Source organism: Peromyscus maniculatus, chromosome 6, assembly GCF_049852395.1.
Source record: "Peromyscus maniculatus bairdii isolate BWxNUB_F1_BW_parent chromosome 6, HU_Pman_BW_mat_3.1, whole genome shotgun sequence".
Taxonomy (NCBI): domain Eukaryota; kingdom Metazoa; phylum Chordata; class Mammalia; order Rodentia; family Cricetidae; genus Peromyscus; species Peromyscus maniculatus.
Window position 1 is genome coordinate 106645566 of NC_134857.1, and position 24327 is coordinate 106669892.

A 24327-nucleotide genomic window follows, 5' to 3' on the forward strand; every position below is an offset into this window, starting at 1 on the left:
GAATGGAAAACAAAATACCAAAAACCTGTCTTTCAGCTTGCCTCTGAAACGAACACAACCAAGTGAACAGCTGGCTGCCTTTGATTTCTTGTAGTCTTTTTATACTTTTCATTCAAAATATTCTGTTAAAAATATATTTTTAACACTCTGAAATTTATCCCCTTTCCCAGAAGACCATGCTGTCCAAAAGACCAAATTCTCTAGTCAAATCCATTGTCCTGGTGTGCTATTCACTGACTAATACTAGATAGTTAACCACACTAAAGCTTCAACAATGTGCTTTTAAAAGATGCCTGTCCCAGTCTGGACCAACAGCCAGGGGCCTGCATGGGACCAACCTAGGCCCTCTACATACATGTGACAGCTGTGTAGCTTGGTCTATTTGTGGGACTCCTAGCAGTGGGAGCAGGGGCTGTCCCTAACACTTTGGCTGGCTTTGGGGAACCTATTTCTCATACTGGGCTGCCTTGCTCAACCTGATACAAGTGGGGAGGGGAGCTTAGTCCTGCTAAAAATTGATAAGCCATGTTTTGTTGATACCCATGAGAGGACTGCATCTTTCCAAACAGAAACAGAGGAGGAGTGGATTGCAGGGGTGTGGAGGGGTAGGGGGTGGCGGAGGGTGGAGGGGAATGGGGGGTGCAGAGGAGAGGTAGGGAAAGGCCATGTGAGGAGGGAGGGGAAACTGTAGTTGGGATGCAGTAATAAATGAATAAATTTAATTAATAATAAAAAATATGCCTGTTCTACACATTGCATATGTACACACTCATTGTCCCGTGAGCCTAACCAAGAGCAGTACTTCAATGAGCGGCATGCTGTAAATAAAGTGAGTCCCAGTCCTGAACCCTCCAGGTGGTACAGCTCCCCCACTATGATGTCAGAGCATCCTCCCGGACAGACACTTTAGCCACATGCTTTTCTGGAACAACAGTGGGAGTTGGAGACTGCTGATGCTGACCAGAGTCTAGAAAATAACCTAGCAAATACTTCTGCACTGAGCACTATTTAAGTCCCCACACTGGCTGGTTTTACTTGACACAAGCTAGAGTCATCAGAGAGGAGGGAACCTCAGTTGAGGAAATGCCTCCATGAGATCCAGCTGTAAGGCATTTTCTCAAGTAGTGATCAGTGGGAGAGGGCCCAGCCCATGGTGGGTAGTGCCATCCATGGGCTGGTGGTCCTGGGTTCTATAAGAGAGCAGGCTGAGCGAGCCAGGAGAAGCAAGCCATTAAGTAGCACCCCTCCGTGGCTTCTGCATGAGCTCCTGCCTCCAGGATCCTGCCCTGCTTGAGTTCCTGTCCTGACTCCCTTCAATAATGAACAGCAATATGGAAGTGTATGCCAAAAGAAAAACCTTTTCCTCCCTAACTTGCTTTTAGTCATGGTGTTTTGTTGTAGTTACAGAAACCCTAACAAGTCCCCATCAAAATCACTATTCAGTGATTCAAATATTCATCTCCCAACCAATATTGCCCTTTCATAGTGTCACAAGACAAATTATTTTTAATTAAGATGATTTCCTTTCTATTAAAAAAGAAACATTTGGTCTTAATAGTTCTTTGAAGAGAGTGACTCCTTCGGGTTTTTCCCTGTGTGAGACACATGTAGGAATTATTTCTTCCTCTCGCATCCATCCACAGAAATTCAACTGCTGTTGAGGCTCTGTTCCCTGCACTCCGTGCATACAAGGGCTGGATAGTGCTATCTTGGGGTGAGATAGATTTCTCTGACACAGCCTCATAGGAAGGAAGAAAAATCAACCCCCTATCCTTACAATCCAGCTGAAGCTGTACAGTCGGAAACCCTCATTAGACAAAACTGCATAGTATTTTCACTGCAGAGTGACGGGCAGGCATAGAAGGCATCTCTTGAGTCACGGGGCCACTTCTTTCAATGTGAACCTCATCAGCGCATCATCTCCCTCTGGTATTTATAAACACTTAAACGGCTTTAATGATGATGAGTCACCCAACACTCAGCTGGCCTTGGTCGCTAAACTGTTCTGTTTAACAATTGCTTCTATCTTATCACCCTACTGCACTATGGAATTGGTTATTTTTTTTCCATCCTAAAAATCCTTGAAAGACAAAAGACTATTTTCCATTCCTTTACTTTTACATGCATTAATTCCTCATTCATTGAGATTGTTGCTCAGTGCTTAAGATCTTTTTTTCTTTTTGAAGAATTTGTAAAATTCATTCACCTTTTCAGGTGTCATAATTTGAAAATTGATCAATTTATTATGTCAGAACATTTTAAAAGATGATTTTTTTTTAATTTTATGTATAAGAATATGTGCCTGACTCTATGACTGTGTGCCACATGGCCAGTAGAAGGCTTTGAATTTCCTGGAACTGGAGTTACCAATGGCTGTAAATTTCCTTGTGGGTGTCAGGTCCTCTGTAAGAGCTGCAGGTGCTCTTAACTGCCCAGTTCTCTCTCCAGCCCCATGTCAGAACATTTGTGACAGCCATGTTCCAGTAGGCTTGTGCTGATGGTAACTAGCAGGCTGCTCTCACTCCTGAGGGCTCAGAGGCCACACCACCACTTCAGTCCACACTTGGTAACTTCCTCCCACCCAGGCATAGTATTTACTCCTATTTATTGAGTGATGGCATTTTACTTCATCTGAACTGCTATTGCACATGTGGAAAGTACGTTGCCCTGTGACAAGTTCGTGTATTCTGAATCCTATTTGCCTTGCCTTTCTGTTATTCTGCCCTAGCTCAATCGAATTTTCTCCGGCTATTTTGGCACGTTCGTGCTTTATTATAACTCATCTCCATGTAGTGAATTTCTAGTGGAATATATCCGAGAGAGGGAAAGGCAGCCCCGCACTACCATGGAACTTTGAACACAGGCTAGGATATTAGTCTTTGTTTGGTGTTAGTGTAACTCATGAACTGATGTGCAAACCTGTTCTGTCTAGACGCTGCAAATAACCGGGAGAAAGGTGCAGCTGGCAAAGGTTGCTGTAGTGGGTTGGATAAGTGTCCCTCCCCCATTGGCTCCGGCATTTGAACACTTGGTCCCCAGTTGGTGGCACTCTCTGTGGCAGTTATGGAAACTTTAGTAGGTACAGCCTTGCTGGAGGAAGTGTATCACTGAGGATGGCTTCTGAATGTTTATAGCTTTGCCTTACTTCCCATTTTTTTTTCTCTGCTTTCTCGTGTGCTGGTAAAATGTCATCACCCAGGTTCCTTCTCTGGTCACCTGTTGCCATGCCATCCCTGCCATTAAAAACACCTGCCTTCTGGAACCATAAGCCAAAACAAACTGTCTCTTATATGAGCTGCTTTTGGTCATGGTATTTTATCTTAGCAACAAAGACTTGACTGATAGAGTCAGACACTACAAAGGAAATGAGATGCCAAATGAGAGGTGACGGGACTAGGACTGGGAAAGGCAGGGTAGAGCACAGAGTCCCTTGACTCTGTCACCCAGCAGATAGCGCTGCTCATCTAATGCAGTCTTTTCTACTTCACCAGTGATGCCAGTCAACATGGTAGGGGCCTCACCCTCTCCCACCTTTTTTTTTTTTCCTCTAGAGAATATATTTTATAGTAAAAAGGAAAGAAAGAGTGGACTTTGCTTTGTGGTAATAAAATCATGATAATTACATTTCTGGATGCTTATATCAAAAGGAACTAGCACTTCAATTAGACGATGGGAATGTAAGGCTCTTCCTTGAAGATGTTACATAAAATTTTGCAATCCCTTCTCATCACTTAGGTCATAATCTAAAATACTCAGCAAAGAAACAAGTCAGAGGCCTGACAGAGATTTTTCCCTTCCTGAAACCCTTCTGCAGTTGAGCAAAGCCTTAATGCGGCACTTGCATTCTCTTACCCATCCCCCTTACCTTGGTAGCTAAGGAGTGCGCTGCTCCGGCTTCCAGGAGGACAGAGGCCACATCCACCTGCCCTTCCCGAGCAGATATGTGCAGTGGTGTGTACCCGTTTGTAGTGGCTGCGTCTGGATGAGCCATATGTTGGAGAAGCAGCTGGACAATTTCTGTCTTACCCAGTCGGGAGGCAATATGTAAAGGAGTCTGTTCCTCCTACAACTCAAGGCAAGAGATCAGTTAGCTCCGGGCAAACCCAATCTTACTAGGAATGTGTGCTTCTAAACACTCCACGATACCTTCTTTGAACCTCTAGGAATCTCTACTCAAAAACAAAAACTGTTACTACCCTGTCAGGGCTTTATTTGTATTTGTTATAGAGTGATCTATTTGGCAGAAAAATCTCCCTTAAAATTGCAAAAAGATTTTCTATGTTTGTTTGTTTATGTGCGTGAGTATCTATGTGTAAGGAAGTGCACCACGCATGTGCAGTTCCTGTAGAAGTCAGAAGAGGCATCAGATCCTGTGGAACAGGAGTTATACACTGTAGTGAGCCACCATGTGGATGTAGAAGCCAAACCCAGTCTTCCGCAAGAGCAGCAGGTACTCTTAACCATTGAGCCAATCCCTCAGATTTTTAAATAGAATGTATATTCATAAACCTGGTCATTGTTTGGTGAACACCCCCAAAACATGTCTTTACTCCTTAAATCTTCAACCCTCTTTTAGGCTTACTTATAGGTGAACTCGTGGTTTTGAAGGAGAAAGCAATCCAGTCCAAAAATCCTAAGACCTAGATTCTCTTCCAAGAGCTTTCACCAAGAGGCAGGATTTATTCTGGGAACTGAATCAAAAGAAAAGACCCAAGGAAGCTGGAAAATGCTATTCCTACTTCACTCTTGAGCCAAGGACACAAATGCTGGTCATTTTGTTCTAGGAGAACTGTGGATAAAGACTACATTGTAGTATGATTTAAAGAGAGGCTGTTCCAGGAAGCGCTCGCTGCAGATGGGTCCACGATGCACATCTAGGTCTTCAAAGATGAAACAGAACTCTGGCAAAATGAAAATGGAACGAACTCTCTGCCAAGTGTGTTTGCTCTAAAACCAGAGAGGATGGAGCTGAGGAGAAGGCCCAGGAAGAACATATTCAGCAGGGCTCATAAGATCACCTGACTCTAACGCATGGTCACAAATAATGTTCTCAGGGTTAAAAGAACTAGGAAAAACCACAGTGTCTTATAAAAATAAAATTGAGTATACCCTTAGGAATACACAGGGGTGTATCTTTATAATCTTCCCCAAGGTAAGTCATCATAAAAGCAACAAGAGAAAGCTGGGAGAGCTGCCAGGGATAAGAATGAAAGGGGGAAAAATATAATAGTTCTGTCTAAATAAATATAACACTTTAATGTTATTTTTTAATTATAGGAAGAGATGAAATAGCATCACACAAATTTCAAAGGAAGAGATTAGTAAGTAATAGCAACACAATTATTTTACCAATAGAATTCAAGTTCTATAAAAATCAGCAACTTATAAATTTCTTTCGTGCATGGTGCATATATGACTTATCCTAGTAGACACCAAAAGAAAGCATAAAATGTATTATTCCATAATTTTTCTAGATAAAGTGAACAAGAATGTAATGAGGTCTCAAAGACTGTTCAAGGTCATTAAGCTATTAAAACAGACACTAAAGGTAGACACAGTAAGATGGCCAAGAAGAAAACGGTCAGGACAAGGTGAGCAGGGATGAGCAGAACAAGAGTAAATGGTGAACAGAGCAGTCAGCATCAACTCAGGACCTGAGAAGAGCCTCGGTACTGTCTGCAGCTGGGTTCTCCTTCAGACCTCCGCCAACAGAGCCCAGTGGAGGTGGGTACAGAAAGCAACACACTCAAACGGAGATTCAAAAACTATTTTTTTAGATTATTGATTTTATTTTATGTGTATGGGGAAACTGTGGATTTTAGAGAGTGGGGAGAAGTTGGGGGAACAGTGACCTTTGGAGCTCTAGTCAACGGACAATTTCTAACTGGCTGTAGTTACTGCATTAGTGATACTGGCTAATAACCAGCAGTTACTGGTTAAATGCTTGACTATAGTTCCCTAGTGCTCAGACCACAGACTGGTAAGGTATTTGTTGGTTCAACTTGTTTGTTTAAATAAAAGTTAATGATGTTTAGCCTACTTTAAAAAATATTTTGATATATTTCCATCTGAAAGTGGAAAAGGAAATAATATAATTTTGCTATTATGAAAATCCTTCAGCGTTTAAGCAGGCATATAAGGTCTTTTCAGGTTTGGGCATTGATTTCTGTGTTGAACTGCAAAACTTGTATGTGCTACCCCAGGATAAAGTTAACAAAATCAAGGCAAAGAATTGGGAAAGTGCAGAAGCCTCACGAGAAAGGATAAAATTATGGAGGAGTTCCGGTCCCCTGACCCTTTCCAATACAGGGCCTTCTCACGAAGCACAAGTGACTGGGTCATAGCCCAGGCAGGAAGCAGGTGGTCTCTGCTTCACTATGGAAGCCTACTGTTTATTTTACTCCTAGGCAGCCAAACTTAGGGAGACTTGTTGAACCCCAACTTTTTACAAAAAGACAGAAAGAACAGCAGCTGGGCCAAAGTTTAAAATTTTGATGTGATTCCTGCTACCAGTGTTCCTCCAAACCATGTCTGGGGGCAGCTGAGCAAAATTTTAGGAGTTAAGTTTCAAATTAGCTTAAGCTTAAGGATCCTGCCATCACTCAAACCTAAAAGCAAAGGCCAGGCTCACAACTGTGCCAATGCAGCAAGCCTCTAAACAAAAGGGATTCCAGAGGACAGACCTTGGTAGGCTTCTGACTTAAATCCACAGGAGACAATGGTGGGGGTGGGTAGAAGGGGAGCTAGAAAACAGGGCTAGCTTTCCACCTAAAAATGAGAGCCCATGATAGATAACAGTTTACTGATGTCCTCCAGAAAGCCATATCCCAGGCAGTGGACTTTATTGGGGCGGAATTACTGTCTCCCGGCAGAGCCAATTAGGAGAAAAATCTCAGGGTTATGAAAGGTATCCTATCTACTCTAATTCTATGACTACAGTTCACGAGTGAAATCTTGAATTTTAGGACCCCAAACCACCCTTTAACACAAGCTTCCCTGCACATGAAATAACCTGTGCCAAAAATGTTTTATGAATTATATAGCATCAAACAATTGTTAATGAAACCACAAAGTTCCAGGAAAACATTAAAGGATTCAGTTAAACAAAAGCCAAAACTTCCTGGCCCAAATGCACCTGAAAACATGGCATGAAAAGAAAATCCTGGTTCACAGTTGCTATAAATATCCCAGGATAGGCACCATTGGCACTGCCTGGTGCTTGCCAGAAGTGCAGAACAGTGTCCCAGCCTGCAATGAAGAGGGTGCCCAGGTGGCTGTAACACAGGTCGCATTTGGAGAGCATTGCTCTGCCAGGAAAGGTCCTTGTTCCTCACAGAGGACTATCAGGCTGAGGGATTGCAAGTGCATCTGGGAATATAAATGATAAAGCCAAAAAAGAAAAAGAAATAATAGCACGTGAAACTTAAATTGAAAAAATACAAAGAAATAGATGTTTCTTTATGAAGAAGAGTAAGTGTGACTGCAGAGGAGGAAACACAATGATGGAGCCTTCATGCTAAATACATAAAGGTGAGTGACACCTCAGCATTCTAAAGGAAAGAGGCTCCCATGAGCACATGCATAAAGTGTTCCAGACAGTATCCAAAAATGTCCATCTCTTAGCTAGTTAGCTTCAGCGGTCAACTTGACACAGCCCAGAGTTATCTACGGGAGTCTCTCATGGGGGACTGCCTGCATCAGATGGACTTATGGGCACATCCATGCAGAGTTTTCTACCTTGTTGACTAATGTGGGAGGGCCCAGAGCACTGTGAGCTGCGCTGCCCCTGGGCAATGGTCCTGCATGGAAAAGAAAGTCAGCTGAGCACAAATCAGAGTGTGCTGGGAGCAGTGTTTCTCTGCTTCAGTTCCTGCCTCGAGGTTCCTGTCTTGAGTTCCTGCCCTAACTTTTTCCCTCAATGATGAATTATGACCTGACAATATAAGATGAAATAAACTCTTTTCTCTCCAAGATTTTAGTCATGGTGTTTATCACAGCAACAGACAACAAACTAGAACATTGAGACAGTAAGAGTGGATCAAATCAACGTACAAAAACTACCGAGAGATAAAGAAATGATTAAATACTGTTTCAAAACATAAAAAAATTAGTTTGGTAGAAATTTAATTAATAATATTAACAGGTTTGTTTTTAAATAAATGGAAAAATCTTATTATTAAATGTGTATTATAAAATGTTTACCTGAAATATTATCACAATTTCTAGTATAATTGAAGAAGTATGTGACACTCAATATGGATGGGCTGACCATGGAACTTTTTCTTTCAGTGCTGGAGTTTGAGCCCAGGGCTTGGAGCATGCTAGGAAAAGAACGTTACTACCTAGCTGCATCCTCACACCCTCAATAGAACTATTTCTTTTCTTTTTTTGGCTTTGAGTTTTCGAGACAGGGATTTTCTGTGTATCCCTGGTTATCCTGGAACTCACTTGCTCTGTAGACCAGGCTGACCTCAAACTTAGAGACCCACCTGCCTCTGCTATCCGACTGCTGGTATAAAAGGCATATGCCACCTTTGCCTGGCTCAGAACTACATCATAAATACTGATTATCTAGGCACCATTAAATGGAAATAAGAAAAGTCATATCATAGAATACAGTTAAATAAAAAAAATCTCTAAATATATAAAAACATGATCTAATCTTGATGATTTTTTAAGATTTATTTATTTTACATGTATAAATGCTTTCTATCCATACACATCCATCTATGTGTAGTATGTATATATATCACATGCCTATGGAAGTCAGAAGAAGAACTGGAGTTACAGAGGATTGTAAGTCACCATGTGGGTACTGGGAATTGAACTCAGGTCCTCTGCAAGAGCAACCAGAGTTCTCAACCACTGAGCCGTTCCCCCAGCCCTAGTGGTGATTTTTTTTTCTCCAAGACAAGAGTTTCTCTGTGTAACATCTCTGGCTATCCTAGAATGCACTCTGTAGATCAGGCTGCTCTTGAACTCACAGAGATCCATCTGCTTCTGCCTCCTGAGTGCTGGGATTAAAGGTGTGTACTGCCACTACCCAGCTCCCAGTGGTGATTCTTAAAGATATAAACTGTACTACTTATGAGAAGGATAGAAAAGCAGATGAGATCTAAAACAAGCCATATCAAAGCTGCCTGTGTTCTGCTGATTCCCCATGACTGTGGAAATCATCATAAAAATGTGCCTGGTAACTCCACCGAGTCAGAGAATACTATGGAAGCCTGCAGAAGATTGGGAGTTTCTGAGTCTAAATCTCATACTTCAAGGATAAAGATGTGGAGGTAGAGTGCTTACAATCTTGACCACGCATGTTTTGACTCCAAGAGTCCTTTTCCTCATGAGGTCATATGGCATGGATCAAGATGAAGTGAGTTCTAAAGGAGGAAGAGAGAGCATGTCTAAGTGGTCCCTGAGATTCCCAGTGATGTGACTGCAAAAGTCCACAGAATAATATGGAAGGCAAATAGAACATATAGCAGGGCAAGGAAGCTTGGCTACATTTCGGGAAGAAAGATTGCCACACAAAGGGAAGGGGATTAAATTCTTTAAAACAGGAAGGAAAAATCAACCTGTGAGGGAGTTAGAACTGCCTGGAAACAGAAGTGTCATCAGGTGTCCTCCAGTGCCTATTATTCAGGGATAATAAATATGCAGAATATTCAAATATATAAACACCAGCATAAAGAGAAAGTAGACATCATAACAAAAAAAGAGGGAAATCAAACAGGGAAAGGGAAAGCATTAGAACTTTGAAGACATTTTGTTTTTAGGTAACTTGGAAAGAGTCAGTATGCAAATCTGATTGGTTCTGGTAGTAAGAAATGATGTTTAGTATGTATAGTGCCATATAGTTCAGGCAAGACTATAAATTTAGAGAACAAATAAATGTGAAAGTGGTTTTCAGGATTAAAGACTGATAAAATTAAAGTCAATTCTGTATTTCTTGTATGTTAAATTTATTAAATATAACTACACTCCATTCAAATGTTCCTATAACGTCAGTGTATTTTCATTGCATACACTTATATAGTATTTCTTTATTCTAAAGCATTATTGATCTGATGCTGTCAATTTAATAACCTATGGTAACGCCTACTGGCTATCAACTTGACAGATTGAGAAACACCTAGAAGAGTGGTTGAGCACACTTCTGAGTGTTTGTGAGGGCATTTACAGAGATGACTAATTAAGGGATGGGGAGCAAATCTTCCCTAATTGTGAGCATCGCCATCCAATTGACTGGGGTCCTTGGATGAAGTGCACTAGCAAAGGCCCACACCCTCTTTGCTTCCCAGCCACTGTGAAGTGTGTAGCTTAGCTCTGTTGTGTTATTTAGCCTCACATCAAACCCAGAAATACAGAGCCATCCAATCATAGTCTGAGACCCCTGGACCAGCAAGCCCAAATAATTCTTTTCCTTCCTTTAAGTCATTTTCTCAGGTACTTATCACAATAACGAAAAGTTGATTGATAGGTACACTGTGGACTTTCAAAACCAAGGAACTAAAGAAGACACCCCATCTTATAAAGGGGGTGTGTTACTACAATAGGAGAATGCTGGTGAGCTAGCACCTACCCTGGCTCTGGCATCCACAAGAGCACCATTCCTCAGGAGACATCGGACCACTTCCACCTGCCCAGCCCGGGCTGCCATGTGAAGTGCTGTTTCACCACGCTGCCAGAAAACAAAGATTGCCCAGTCATAAATAAACCCACTGCTCTGGATAGCAAAGAACAACGGTATCCTTTTTGGTGAAATTCAGCAAGATATCCAAGTGTATAAGTGATCTATGAGAAGGCATAATTGTTCGGTTTAGAAAAATGTAATTTTGCATCTTCTCTATCTTTAGAAGCACAAATGTTTGTAAATGTTTTTTCATTAATGACAAACCAGTGAACTTACCCAAATGTCCAGGACACCCTTATGGTTTAGCTTCATGATCAATCTTGTGTAACTTACATGAGGTTGGGTGAAGATGTGATCTTTCATTCTACAAACCTAAAATCTGTCATCCATCCCGTTCAATGAGAAACTCCAGATGTCAAAGGTCAAGTCGACACATTGCAAAAAATAAATCACATCACTTACACCATACATAATTTCTTTTCAAATTGCAAACCTCACTGTTGAACAAAATCTTATGTCTGATTTGTCTATTTGTTGTGAAATTTGACCATAACTACTCATAGAAGAAAACTAATTTTTCTACAAGGTACTGCTTATTTTAAAGACTGTATTTAATTAGAGATGGTGATGCAGAAGGCTACTGAGAGGTAGTATAGTAGCTGTTAACAGTTTCAGTTAACAGTTAAGTGAAGTAGCTGTTAACAGTTTCCTTTGCTGCATGGGCATCTTGTCAGTCCTTGGCTGCCTACGCTATACTAAGGTCTGACATGCTAATCAGGAGACGATGAAGAAAATGGTTAGAGACAAGAGATTATTCTCATAGGGAAACCTGTTATCACCAAAGTGGGCAGGGAGTTTGTCATTCAAATAATCCCAGAGTTAGAACACAGTATTAGGATAAAACAAGTTTGATTGAGCGCAACTGTTCTAGAGGGTGAGCTGACAATAACCGAGCAGGGGGGTGCATGTAACAGGAACTAGATTGACTTCAAACATGCCTATGTTGGGAAGGGATGCTTCTGAAAAACTCCTGTGAACAACATCTTCTGATTCCTTGCATAAAATATTCTTAAAAGATTTAACATGAAATTAGTGGGATTCTTTGCTCACAGTTCCCTTTTCTCACCATGATGACATCCATCGCTTTGGGAGTTATGAGAAATGGGTGTCAAGCAATGTGACTAGAAAGCACTGACCTAGATGTTGACTTGAATATTCTCTTCTCTCTGGCAGCTAACTTGTCCTCTAGTGGCCTTAGTTTTCTAATGGCGAATTTTGACTTTGTAAAGCAAATGTATATGAAATGTGTTTTATAAAATGACATTAGTCAAGTTTGTCTTTAAGTCTCCAGATGTATGGTGAGATTTTTTCCTCTTTGGGCAACCATGATTTTATCCTTTTTTCTTCTGTAATCCACACATCTCTAAGTATATGAGACTGGTATGTTATGATTACAGGAAGAAGAAAAACTCAAAATTTTATTTCTAAGTCTGATGAAGGTTAGCTATTTCAGTAACTTTTATAAAAATAAAGGCAAGATAATTCTTTTTAGAAATTAAGTCAAAGATACCCCTAGGGGTTTCTATGTAATGTTGAATTTACATGCTTATTTTTAAGCCACACTTTATTAGTAAGTTTTCAAAATATAAAACTATTTCTATACTAGTTTTAATATTTAAAAAACCTTTATTTTTTATCTATATTGTTATCCTCTGGTGTCTACACATTTGCAGTGATGACATATATATACATATATGTATATGTGTATATATATGTATATCAGGCTTTAGATTAAGCACACATATTAAACATGTATATAAAGCATATATTAAGCATGTATATATACACATATATAAAGCATATATATATATATATGCTTACTCTAAAGCATGAGCTTCCTATTACAAGAACAGTTGATTTTTATACTCACACCTGGTCACCCTACTTTAGAAGAATTTTCTTGTTTAAGTCTCATTTAGTGACTCTGGAGTAATTGGCATTTACTATAAACTGTGGTTACCTTTTTATATTTACATTCCTATTGTTTATGCAGAAGTGTAAGGAAAAGAAACTCAGCAAATATTGCATATTGCCTTATTTGGGACCTTCTGTTTCCTGGTTGTTAGGCACAGCCTGATATCCTTATTTAAACAATTTAACTTTAGAGACCGGTAAAACATTTAAACATAATATAAATTGGAACTTAACTATAAATCTGCTAATTGGTTATAAGAAGATAGAATTTCTCAATGACCTGTGTTGTACTGTCAAGAGCGCTTGAGTACTTGATGTTCTACTCTCACAGTTATCAATGAACATGGTAGGGGTCTATTATAGAACACAGGTCACCAGCTAAAGTTCATGTATAAGTTTTCTGGGAAAGGAAGTTGTCTGGGGGAAAAAATGTGTCTGCAAATGTCTGAGTGCTTGGTGCATCTTACACTTGGTGTGGATTTTCAGACAAAACAAAACCGGCAGGAGAATGCGCATGTTCATGTCCAAAGCAAGTACCAAGTCATGCCCCTCCTTCACAGCTTTAAAACTGGCCAGCAGACAGCTACATGGACTCCCACTTGGGTTGCATCTAGTTGGAAAGCATCAAAGCACAAAAGACAGAATTGCATTCGGAATGCAACACGATGTCAGCAACACACAGAGGTGCCAAGGGTGGGCGCACTGGGGTCAGGACATGACTGGCACTGTCACAGCAAGCAGGCAGTCCTTGTCCACACAGCTTCGTAACTAAATCCCAAAGTTCTGGATCCAGTAGCAATGTCCTAATATCTTGAGAACACACAAGTTCACAGGCACCACGCTGCTAGAGAAAGTTATATCACTCTAAATGTAGGGTTGCCGGAGTTAGCAAATAAAAAGCTCAAGTGTCTGTTTCAATTTTAATTCCAGACAATCAAGTACTTATTTTATCATGTTTCAACAGTTGCATGACATCTACTTACATTCAAAGGAATTCAGTGTTTATCTGGAATTAAAATTGAATAGGGAGTTTTGCATCTTGACCAGTAAATCTACACTGTCTCTTATCTGAAGGATATAGCTTTTAAAAATAAAATGAACAAACAAACAAAAAAATATATCCAGGGATCCTATTGAGAAGGATTGGTTGACTGGAGCTTTCAAGTGCTTGTTTGGAGTGGGCTGAAGGAAAACAATGTAAAGGACAAGCAGATGAAACCAATGAGGAAATTTAGGACAACTGTCATGTGGGAGCTAGAGATCAATACAGTCATCGCCAAATCTAAGGTTCTTTCAAAGCCTGAAAGGATGGGAATACTAGAAATGTATGTGCAGTCTAACTCTCTCCATGTTCCTGAGGAGACCACACAACAGTTAAGAATCAACAAACTATTTGGAATTGGTCACTTAAGTGGTTGTTTGTGGATTATTTTTTGAAGAATTTTCAAAAATATCTACTAAAAGAAACTTCAGCTGGGTATGGTGGGGCAGACCTTTAATCCCAGCACTCAGCGGGCAGAGGCAGGTAGATCTCTGAGTTCAAGGCTATCCTGGTCTACAGAGTAAGTTCTAGGACAGCCAGGGCAACACAGAGAAATCCTGTCTTGAAAAACCAAAAAAGAAACAAAAAAAGAAATTTCGGCCAATGTGGTGGTATTGTGTTCCCCAAAATATTGTGTACTCTAATAAATTTATCTGGGGTCAGAGAACAGACAGCCACTAGATACAAAGGCTAGAAAATGGTGGCACTCACACCTTTAATCCTAGCATTCCAGACATAGAAATCCCTCTGGATCTCTGTGAGGTCAAGGCCACATTGGAAATAGCCAAGCATGGTGACATACGCCTTTAATCCCAGAAAGCCAGCCTTTAATCCCAGGGAGTGGTGGTAGAAAGCAGAAAGATATATAAGGCGTGAGGACCAGAAACTAGGAGATTTTGGCTGGTTAAGCATTCAGGCTTTTGAGCAGTAATTCAGCTGAGACCCATTCCGGATGAGGACTCAGAGGCCTCCAGTCTGAGGAGACAAGACCAGCTGAGGATCCGGCGAGGTGAGATAGCTGTGGCTTGTTCTGTCTCTCTGATCTACCAGCATGGACCCCAATAACTGGCCTTGGGTTTGATTTTATTAATAAGAACTTTTAAGATTCATGCTACAGGCCAAGCTCCCCATTTAGTACAATTACGCACATCATTGGGGAATATGATGATATATTTTAACATATCACTATTGCTTCTGTGATTTCTGTAGGTATTGGAATGCAAATAAGTAAAATGAGAAAATAGAGGAAAACAGAATGAAAACAAATGGCAAAAGTAGGTCAGCACACAGGAGTGCTTTTCTTGAAAGTTACTGCCCTGTGTGTAAGAATATTCTGCTTCAATTTTTTTTGGCTTGTTGAGACAAAACAAAATGAAATAAAAATTTAAAAATTGTAGGAAATGACAAATCCATGTAATATATTATTTAAAAGGGATAATTTGATATTGAGTAAAGTATTTCCCACTACTGATCTGTCTCTGTTAATCTTTTGATAAGAGTTATTGAAAGCAAAAGATTAATAAAAAGCAAAAAGATGAATTGTTTTTGTTTGTTTGTTTGTTTGTTTGTTTGTTTCTATGTGTGTATGAGTGTGTGTAAGTCAGGGATTCAGATGACTTCCTCAATTGCTCTCCACCTATTTGTTTGAGGCAAGGTCTCTCAGCAAACCTGAGTCACATCAGTTTGGCTAGACTAGCCGGTCATAAGCCCAGGGGCCCTCCTACCTGTCTCCAAAAGGAGCACTGGAGTTGCAGAAACACAGGACTTTATGTTGAGTGACAGAGATGAAACTCAGGTCCTCATACTTTCACGGCAAGCACTTTAATGACTGAGCCGTCTCTCCAGCCCCATGAATTCTTCAAGCATTCAAAAATGTTAAACTCAAGTTGGCACATTAGGAAATGACCCCTGTACTTGGTGATTAAGAATTGCCATGTAATGTTATATTGGGGTCAATATGCTATTATTAAGGAAACATAAATACAGATCTGAAATTCTTTTATGGTTTTACGTTCTCACTTTTGAATAATATAAAAAGTATATTAAGTAAATTGGGTTCTCCACTGGACTCTGTCCATGCACCAGGGCCTTCAAAAACTACATAAAGTACAGAAAAATGAGGATGTGGGAAAGAGCACAGGTAAGAGAGAACCTGGACATCCTGGTTCACAACTTAAATAGAGAGAGTTATGCCCAAATTAGCACATGCTGCAGTCAACAGCTACAAGTATGATCACTTTAATAATGGCTGCTAATATTCATGTAGGGAGAATTATTTTGTTGCATGTGCTTTTTAAAAATTTAATTCTCTTGTGGTCCTGGGAATGTCTATTGCCTGAATAAACACATACAGTTGGTTCTTCTTCCCTGAGGGAAAATTTGAATCAGATTATGTGCAATGAAACAGTGACCAGAGAGAGATTTTAAAGGGTGGTACAAGACAGTGAGAGAAAAACGTATATCAAGTGAAAATCCTAATTTAGACCAGACAGAATTCTGGAAGACTCAGTACTTACTAGCAGAAAGAAAGGGGCCCAGTGACCAGCATTCATTGCATAATATTATTGATAACTATTTCAGGCATGAGGAACCTCCACTGCATATATGAATACGATGGAAGTTAAAACTCAGTAGGAAATAGCAAATGCAATGTAGAATAAAGGATACTGTGACATCAAAAACAATTATCCTCACTGAAGCCTATATCTGGCGTGTCTTTGCCAAGATTGATTACGGAGCTTATTTTATTGGAAATTATCTGGAATACAATGCATTCAAGCAAACTAGGGTGAGCCCTGAAGACTGATGTACAGCCCATCGTTCATTCACTTTCAGAGCCGTGTGTTTGTTTGAAGCACACTGTCAAAGCTGGCTCAGACTCACAAGTAAGTCACCTGCCTAGGCTTCCCAACAGCTAGAGACTGCAGAGGAGTCTGACCACACTCAGCCTCAGGGGACTTTTAAAAACATACTCTGTTTTACTACACGCATTAGATGAATGTTTAATCCATCTGCACGAGGAAGCCTAAGCCGGGTCAATCCCCAGCTTTCCATTTGTTTTCTGCCACCTGGACTCTGCATTCAGGAAAGTTCCAAACATTATTTTACAAAATGCTGCTTCCGAGGCCCTTCTCTGAGCTCTGATGACACACGCACAAGCCCACACACACCCACTCTTGACTCTCTCACTCTTTCTCCCTGTGGTTATTCTGAGCCAAGCCATACTCACAATGTTAGTGACATCTGGAGAGGCTCCGTTCTGCAGCAGAAGGAGGACAATGTTCAAGTGGCCCATGAAGGCGGCCACATGTATTGGTGTGAGGCCAGACTGCGGAACAAAGCAACAGCAGTTTTACTCCTCTGCACTGGGGGCTTTGGGGCTTCTTCAGATAAATAAGACGAGTGGAGAGGACAGAAGATGGGTGAGAGGAAGAGGAAGGCATCAGAGAGGAAATGTTTGGTGAGAAGCTGAAACACTTTTCTACCTCTGTTATAGCTTGGATTGAAGCCCCATATTTCACCAGCAGTTCCATGACTTTGATGCGGTTTTTCTTGCAGGCAATGTGCAGTGGAGTAAAACCATTCTGTGCAAAAGACAATCGAGTTAGTTGAAAACATGCAGAAACAATTCTCACGCAACTCCATGCTGCCACATCACAGGCGGTAGTGTTGTATCGTCACATAATGTCACCGTCTCTTCAAGCCCTACAGAGGTGGAAATTTGGGAAGAGAAGTGGTGGTGTGTGTGTGTGTGTGTGTGTGTGTGTGTGTGTGTATGGGAACTGAATTTTACTTCTGTCATTCTGAGTGCATACAGAGAAGACAAAAACAGAGAAAAGTATGTAAGCCCACTTTTCGTAGGAGAAAAGGTAGAGGGCAATTATGTTTTAGAGAAATAGGCTGTCTTGACAGGTCAGGTGATGGAGAAAAAGATGGAGTGAATAGAAGTATATTTTGATGATGGAGGGCCATTTTCTCAGAGCATAAGAATTGTTCATCTACTTTCAAAAAGCTAGCAATATGATGGCTTTATAAAAAGTGTTTCAGCTTTGCTATTATTTTCTTAGGGAGAGTTTCAAATTAGCAGAAATCATTATGCTGACAATCTTTATAAGAAAAGTTAAGTTTTATATTATAACATGTATACCAATCAGATACATTTGATTTTTACAAAGAAACAATTAAGTTCCCAGATATATTTTATGTTATGCGGAAATGATTACATTCCTGAATGTTTTCAAGAAAGATACGGTAAATTTCTGGGATGGCTGCCGACAACACCTCTGAGAGCTAAAGTTAAGTGGAGCTTCTGGAAGGTACTTGCAATTTTGTAAACTAGGTTGCTATTAAGGAATTGAAGAAATCACATAAAAATTTACCTAGCCTCTGCTAAATTGTTATGTATTAAATATACCTGTTGTCTTTTTATTTAAACAATTGATCTTTTACAGGATACATACCTTGCCAATTAACAGTTTTAAATGTCCTGGTGGGAACTGAGTGTCATGTGATAATTTCGTATGTTACCAGTTCTCAGGAAAGCATATGGTCTCACATAAGCTGGTGACTTTGTATTCTTTACAGTGGCGTGATGAACATAATTTGTTGAGTTATGTCCCCTGATTATACACTATGTCATAAGCTGAAGATAAGCAACATGTATATGTGGCATTAAAATACATGCAACTAATCACTTGTCATAATTTATAAGCTTATTCATCACTATCTAATAAAAAGTGTTTTCAACATCTTATGAGGAAATTAGTATAATCACTTCCTAAGTAATTAGTAATAGGTGAATTGCACTGAAATTTTTCAAATAAATCAATATGCTCAATATTTAATAATTTGCTTGATTTATTACTCTGCTTATTGATCAAATGACGACTGACTTTTGAGATAGGGTGATCTCATTTATCCCAGGCTGGTCTCAAACTTGCAATATAGCCAAGGATGACCTTGAACCTTTGATCACCTGGCTCCACCTCATGAATGCTAAGATTATGGGCATGTACCATCATGCCTTATTTGTGTGCTGCTGGGAATCAAACCTAGGGTTTCATACATACTAGGCAAGTATTCTACAAATTCAGCTACTACCCTAGCCCAGTATTTAATCATTTTAACAATAGACTCTCAAAGCTGTTTGAAGGGAATTTTAATTGACATAAACCATGTAAACATATAGGAAAACAAAGCAATGTGCTCTTAGAGTGAGAATTAGAAAACAAATGCCATCAATTAGTACCTGCCTAACGTACTAATTAGTTAGGCCATAAGTGAAGCAAGAAAGATTTGTTCCACATTATTAGATCATGGGAGACACAAAGCTGCCCTGGGGATGGCTTCCTACAGTTTCTCTTGAGCAGGTCCTGGAATGCTTTCTTTAAAATGCTTTGCAGAGCAGTAATACACCAAGCATCACCCAGCCCATGGATGGGTAGTCAGTCCATAAAGGAAATGTCCAAGTGAACTCTCACCAGCTTCTGTCTAAGACCTTCTCATAGAGTCAAATATATTCACCATTTTAATCCCTTTATTTTCCTCAAGAGATTCATAAAGATCAAAGTTTTCTTACCTGTATACTAAATCTATCTAGTATTTAGAGGTACCTAGAACTAACTTTGTTATTTCTTTTTTTCCACTGAGACAGGGTTCCTCTTTATAGCCCTGACTGTCCTGGAACTAGCTCTGTAGATCAGGCTGGCCTCGAACTTAGAGATCAGCTTGCGGATGCCTCCCGAGTGCTGGAATTAAAGAAATGTACCACCACCACCTTCTATTTCTTATTTTTTTAAATATCTAGCCTCTACTTTAAGATACTCATCATCCCAGAGTTTCATACTCTTCACAACCCACAGGTTTCAGAAATAATAATCTGGTATTCTCCTAAATCTGCTCATGCTCAAGTCCACTTAGGAAACTATGGAAGCATGAAGTAGGCTGCCAGCTTTCAGGAGGGTGACAAGTTGGCAGTTATTAACTGTGGATCTATAACCATGCATTAGTGTAGGTGCCATTGGCTAATCAATGTGGTTTTGCTTTCTCGGGCTATATTTGGTGAATGTGGATTGGGCCAGGTTTACCAGGGCTCTCGCATTCGGGTTGGCTCTCTTGTCCAGAAGGAGCTTGGTGACACGGTAGTGGCCACAGTGTGCAGCAACATGCAGGGCCGTCAGGTAGTCCAGGGTGACATCATCCACAGGAGCCTTGTGCTGTAGCAGGTGCTTCACACATTCCACGTGGTCCCCCTGAGCAGCCATGTGAAGTGGAGACAGCCCATTCTGCACATCAAAACAAAGAAGAAACAAGTCCACGTTTTGTTTTTATTACCTTCATGTTTGGGGGCCTGCAAAGGCAACCTTGATCCGTAACACAGCTGGAGGCAGGAGAAATAACTCTCCCTTAATATCTGAATGTAGAACAGATTATGTTACGTAAATGGGGAAGGAAAGAGTATATTTAATTTTATAACCATAGTAATCTTTAGCAAAAGACATTACATGGTTTTTATAGTATGTGTTGTCAATTCACCTTGATTTTTACAAATTATGAGAACAGTATTAGATATATAGGAATGATGGCTTATGCATAAATCATTTATATCTAATACTATACATAATAATCTACATTAAATTATCTTTCTACCTGCATTTCTTTTCCTATAAACAGAGAAGTACTTGGGTAAAGGAGGGAAAGTGTGTGCATGGGTCAAGGAAATAGAAAAAAATTCACTATATCTTATGTTCAGGCTTCAGAAAAATTCTGAGATCCTTTTTTCCAATAATTCAATATTGGAAAATATTGAATAATCCAATAATCCATAATTCAAGACTTACTTTAAAGCAGGAGGGAAGAGACAGACAAAGACATCCACCCAACAAAGACAAAATCAGATATCTATACTATGAAATAACTCAAACATCATTACATCAGATGCCTAGATCCCAATGCAAAAATACAAACATCAACAGCCAAGACAGAACATCTCCTCCAGAATCCTATAATAATAGCCCCCAAAATATAATTTAGCTAAAGTACAAGATAAGGACTTCAGAATAACAATTATGAATATATGAAAAGACTTTAAAAAGAATATGAATAAATGCCTTAAGGAAGACCATGAAAACAACACAAACAGTTGAATGAAATAATGAAAACATTTCAAGAAATAAAAATAGCAATAGGATCACTAGAGAAAACACAAACTGAAATAAAACTGGAAATGAAAAATTTAGGACGTCAAGCAAAAGCTCAGAGGTAAGCCCCATTAGAGAATACAAGCCATGGAAAAGAGAATTCCAGATCTTGAAGACAAAGTAGAAGACATGGATAGCTCAGTCTAAGAAGATGTTAAATCTAAAAAATCCAGGCACAAAACACCAGGAAATCTGGGGCACTATGAAAAGACCAAACCTATAAATAATAGGTATAGAGGAATAAGAAGAAACTCAGGTCAAAAGTACAGAAGATATTTTTTCATAAGACTATATAAGAAAATTTCTCCAGGCTAAATAAAAAAGATATGCTTATCAAGATACAAGAAGTACATAGAACACCAAACAGACAGGACAAAAAAAGAAACTCCCCGTGACACATAATAATCAAGGCACTAAATGTTCAGAACAAAGAAAGGACATTAAAAGCTTCATAGGAGAAAGACCAAGTCATATATAAAGTCAGACTTATTACAATAACACCTGAGTTTTCAGTGGAGACCATGAAAGCCAGAAGAACCTGGAATTATGTTACACCATCTCAAAGAGACAACAGATGCCATCCCAGACTGTACCTTATAATTTGGGGAAAGAGTCTTAATATATATATATATATATATATATATATATATATATATATATATATATATATACACACACACACACACATACACATATATACACATATATATGAGCTGCCCATTTCTCCTACTTTGTCTTCAAGATCTGGAATTCTCTTTTCCATGGCTTGTATTCTCTAGTGGGGCTTACCTGCTGTGGATACCACTCTATATAAATAAAACACTGATGGCCAGTGACCAGGCAGGAAGTATAGGAGGGACAAAGAGAGAGGAGAATTGGGGAAACAGGAAGAAGGAGGAGAGACACTGCAGCCACCGCCAGGACAAGCAGCATGTGAAGATGCTGGTAAGCCACCAGCCACGTGGCAAGGTATAGATTTATAAAAATGGGTTAATTTAAGATAAAAGAACAGTTAGCAGGAAGCCTGCCACGACCATACAGTTTATAAGTGATATAAGCGTCTGAGTGATTATTTTATAAGTGGATTGTGGGACTGCGGGGCTTGGGGAACCTGGAGAGAAGCCCTCCAGCAACACTTACCTCTGAGCTTTTGTTTGATATCCTAAATTTTTCATTTCCAGTTTTATTTCAGTTTGATTTTTCTTTAGTGATTCTATTTCTACTTTTATTTCTTGAAATGCTTTCATTACTTCACATACTTATGTACATAACCATATAAGACAGAAAAAAAAAAAAAAAAAACCAAATGCAAGCACTCCCTATTGGGACCACACAGGAAAGACCTCAATAGACAGTAAGGAAGTATATCTGTCTTTAAGTAAGTACATTAGGAGGGTGAAGAAGGAGAGGAGTTCAGAGGCATAAGAGACTTTGTGAGAGAGGTCGGCCATGGTTGGAAGGGCTGGGACAATAAGAATTGCCTAATGTGTTCAGAACAGCTGGACTGCAGAAAAAGAGAACAGAAACCAGTTAGAGGCCTCTTGTAACCATCTACATGGGATACATGGTGGCAATGAGGCTCCTCAACAGCTTCTAGTTTAATGATGTATATAGAAGAAAGCGGTGGTACAATGTAGTGAGAAAAAGGAGAGTACAGCATGGTATGAGGTATCTGAGACATTGAAAGAATGAGATGCCTTTGAATGAAGACACAAGATTCAAAGAGGGTTATATTTAGGGGTAGGCAAAATACCATAAGCTTGTTTTTAAACTTGGAACTGCCCAGTAAATATCCAAGTAGTCATAGGGAGCTGCCATGAACATATAGAATTCTAGAAATGTCCACATATGTGTCAGCAGAGCACAGGTACTGTTAAAAGATAAACTTCAGGAAATGTCAGTGGAAGTGAGTAGGGAGAGGCAGAGCAAACAAAGCATGTGGCCTCTAACACAGAACTGCTAACCGCCAGAGAACTAGGAGCTGAAGAGGAAACAGTCACGGAGCCTGGGATGCAGATGCTGGAGATGCAGAAGGAATCCAAAGAAATATCACGTCCTAGAAGGCAAATGAGGAAAGCATTTGGGAAGGGAGGGATGGGAAGCCGTGCCAGGGGACAGAAATAGGACAGAACACAGACTCCGCAGCTCTGATTCATGGAACCAGATAGCTGTGGAAGTGGGAGTTTGTGGACATCACCTCCTGCTTCCTTCAGTTTTTCTCCGTGTTGTATGAAGAGATAAAGACATCCGAGCAATTTAAAGAAAAACTGTGGCTTAGTTAGGCGGCAGAGAGCAACGTGAATCACTATGGAAACTGCAGTGTAATTTGTCAGTCAACACACTGGGCTAAGCTAAGGGTAGTGATCAGGAGTCGGAAGGCAGCTGCATCGCTGTGGCCAGGCTCAGGTGCAGGACTGTGACATGGACTTAGTCACCAGAGGCCGTAGGGAGGTGTGATAGAAATGGAACTTTGTGGTCCAGAGGTAAAGGCCCAGGGTGAAGAGAGAGAGATGGTGAAACAGCCTGGGGTCAGAGATGTAGATCGAGGGAGCTGAGAGACAGGAGGGGTCGTTGGGGAACATGAGATTAGAGGTGGGAATCACAGAGGTCTTACAGTCAGTACACTGAGTATTCGCCCTGGAGTATGGTGAAGATTCATTTTGCTGAGAGTCCCAGCTTTCAAAGACTGAGGGGAAGTTGCTTCAAGGAGAAAGACTGGGTGAGTCAAAACTGAGAGCTGTAGCGGGACGAGGGGGGCACTGTGCCACACACATGCTAGTGGCATTGTCCTGCTCCAACCCAATCAGTTCATCTGCTCCGCGTCCTTTACCCTCACAGAGCTCTGCATTTCATAATCTTCTCCCATCTCTGCTGCCCTGGAGATTCTAAGCTTCTTCAAGATACTTTCTGATTAGTATTCATCTTGCTAGTTCCTTGGTAAGCAGAACAGTACCCAGTACATTGTTTCTTCTTCATACATGATATAGCTGGATGCTGGACTGAATGGGTACAACCATGTGGTCACCAATGATCTTTAATGCTAGACCCTTAAATTTAAATGACTCCTCATTAGACAGAAAAGCCACCTTAAAAGTCACACTTAGGTAATCCATATTCTTGCTTGTTATGAGTCCATTATAAATAAAGTGTAAACAAAGTTATTTGAAAATTTCTTGGAAGATCACATAGTCCTCAGTTTTCTAATTATTTTAAAAATTCGGGTGTAACATGATTGGACTGAAATTTTGTTTCCATTTAAATTGAAGTATATTTCTTCAACAAGCTTTCCACAATTATCTCTGCATAACCCAGTCTAAACTGTAACATATTTTAAAAATATATATTTTTGCAACATTCACAATACAGAATGATAATGAACACAATGCAGATAACTTACTTCACAATATCTATTTCTTGTATAAAGCCAGTTTTTTTTTTTTAATGGTTGGTGGAACATACCTTTCAGAGAATGATTGCGT

General features: G+C 39.9%; 1 protein-coding gene across 43 annotated transcripts in view; it reads right to left on the reverse strand.

The window, feature by feature from the left end:
• Positions 1 to 24327, reverse strand: part of Ank2 (ankyrin 2) — a 313942-nt gene that overhangs the window by 93762 nt on the left and 195853 nt on the right. For 38 of the 43 annotated variants that reach the window (XM_076574943.1, XM_042279861.2, XM_042279856.2 and 35 more), the window contains 5 exons: positions 19736 to 19933; positions 17135 to 17233; positions 16879 to 16977; positions 10583 to 10681; positions 3866 to 4063 (listed from right to left, as the gene is read on the reverse strand). In XM_076574943.1, coding sequence (XP_076431058.1) covers positions 3866 to 4063; positions 10583 to 10681; positions 16879 to 16977; positions 17135 to 17233; positions 19736 to 19933 — 693 coding nt within the window. The remainder of the gene's footprint in view (positions 1 to 3865; positions 4064 to 10582; positions 10682 to 16878; positions 16978 to 17134; positions 17234 to 19735; positions 19934 to 24327) is intronic. The other 5 variants (XM_076574948.1, XM_076574962.1, XM_076574960.1 and 2 more) reach the window with 1 other exon arrangement.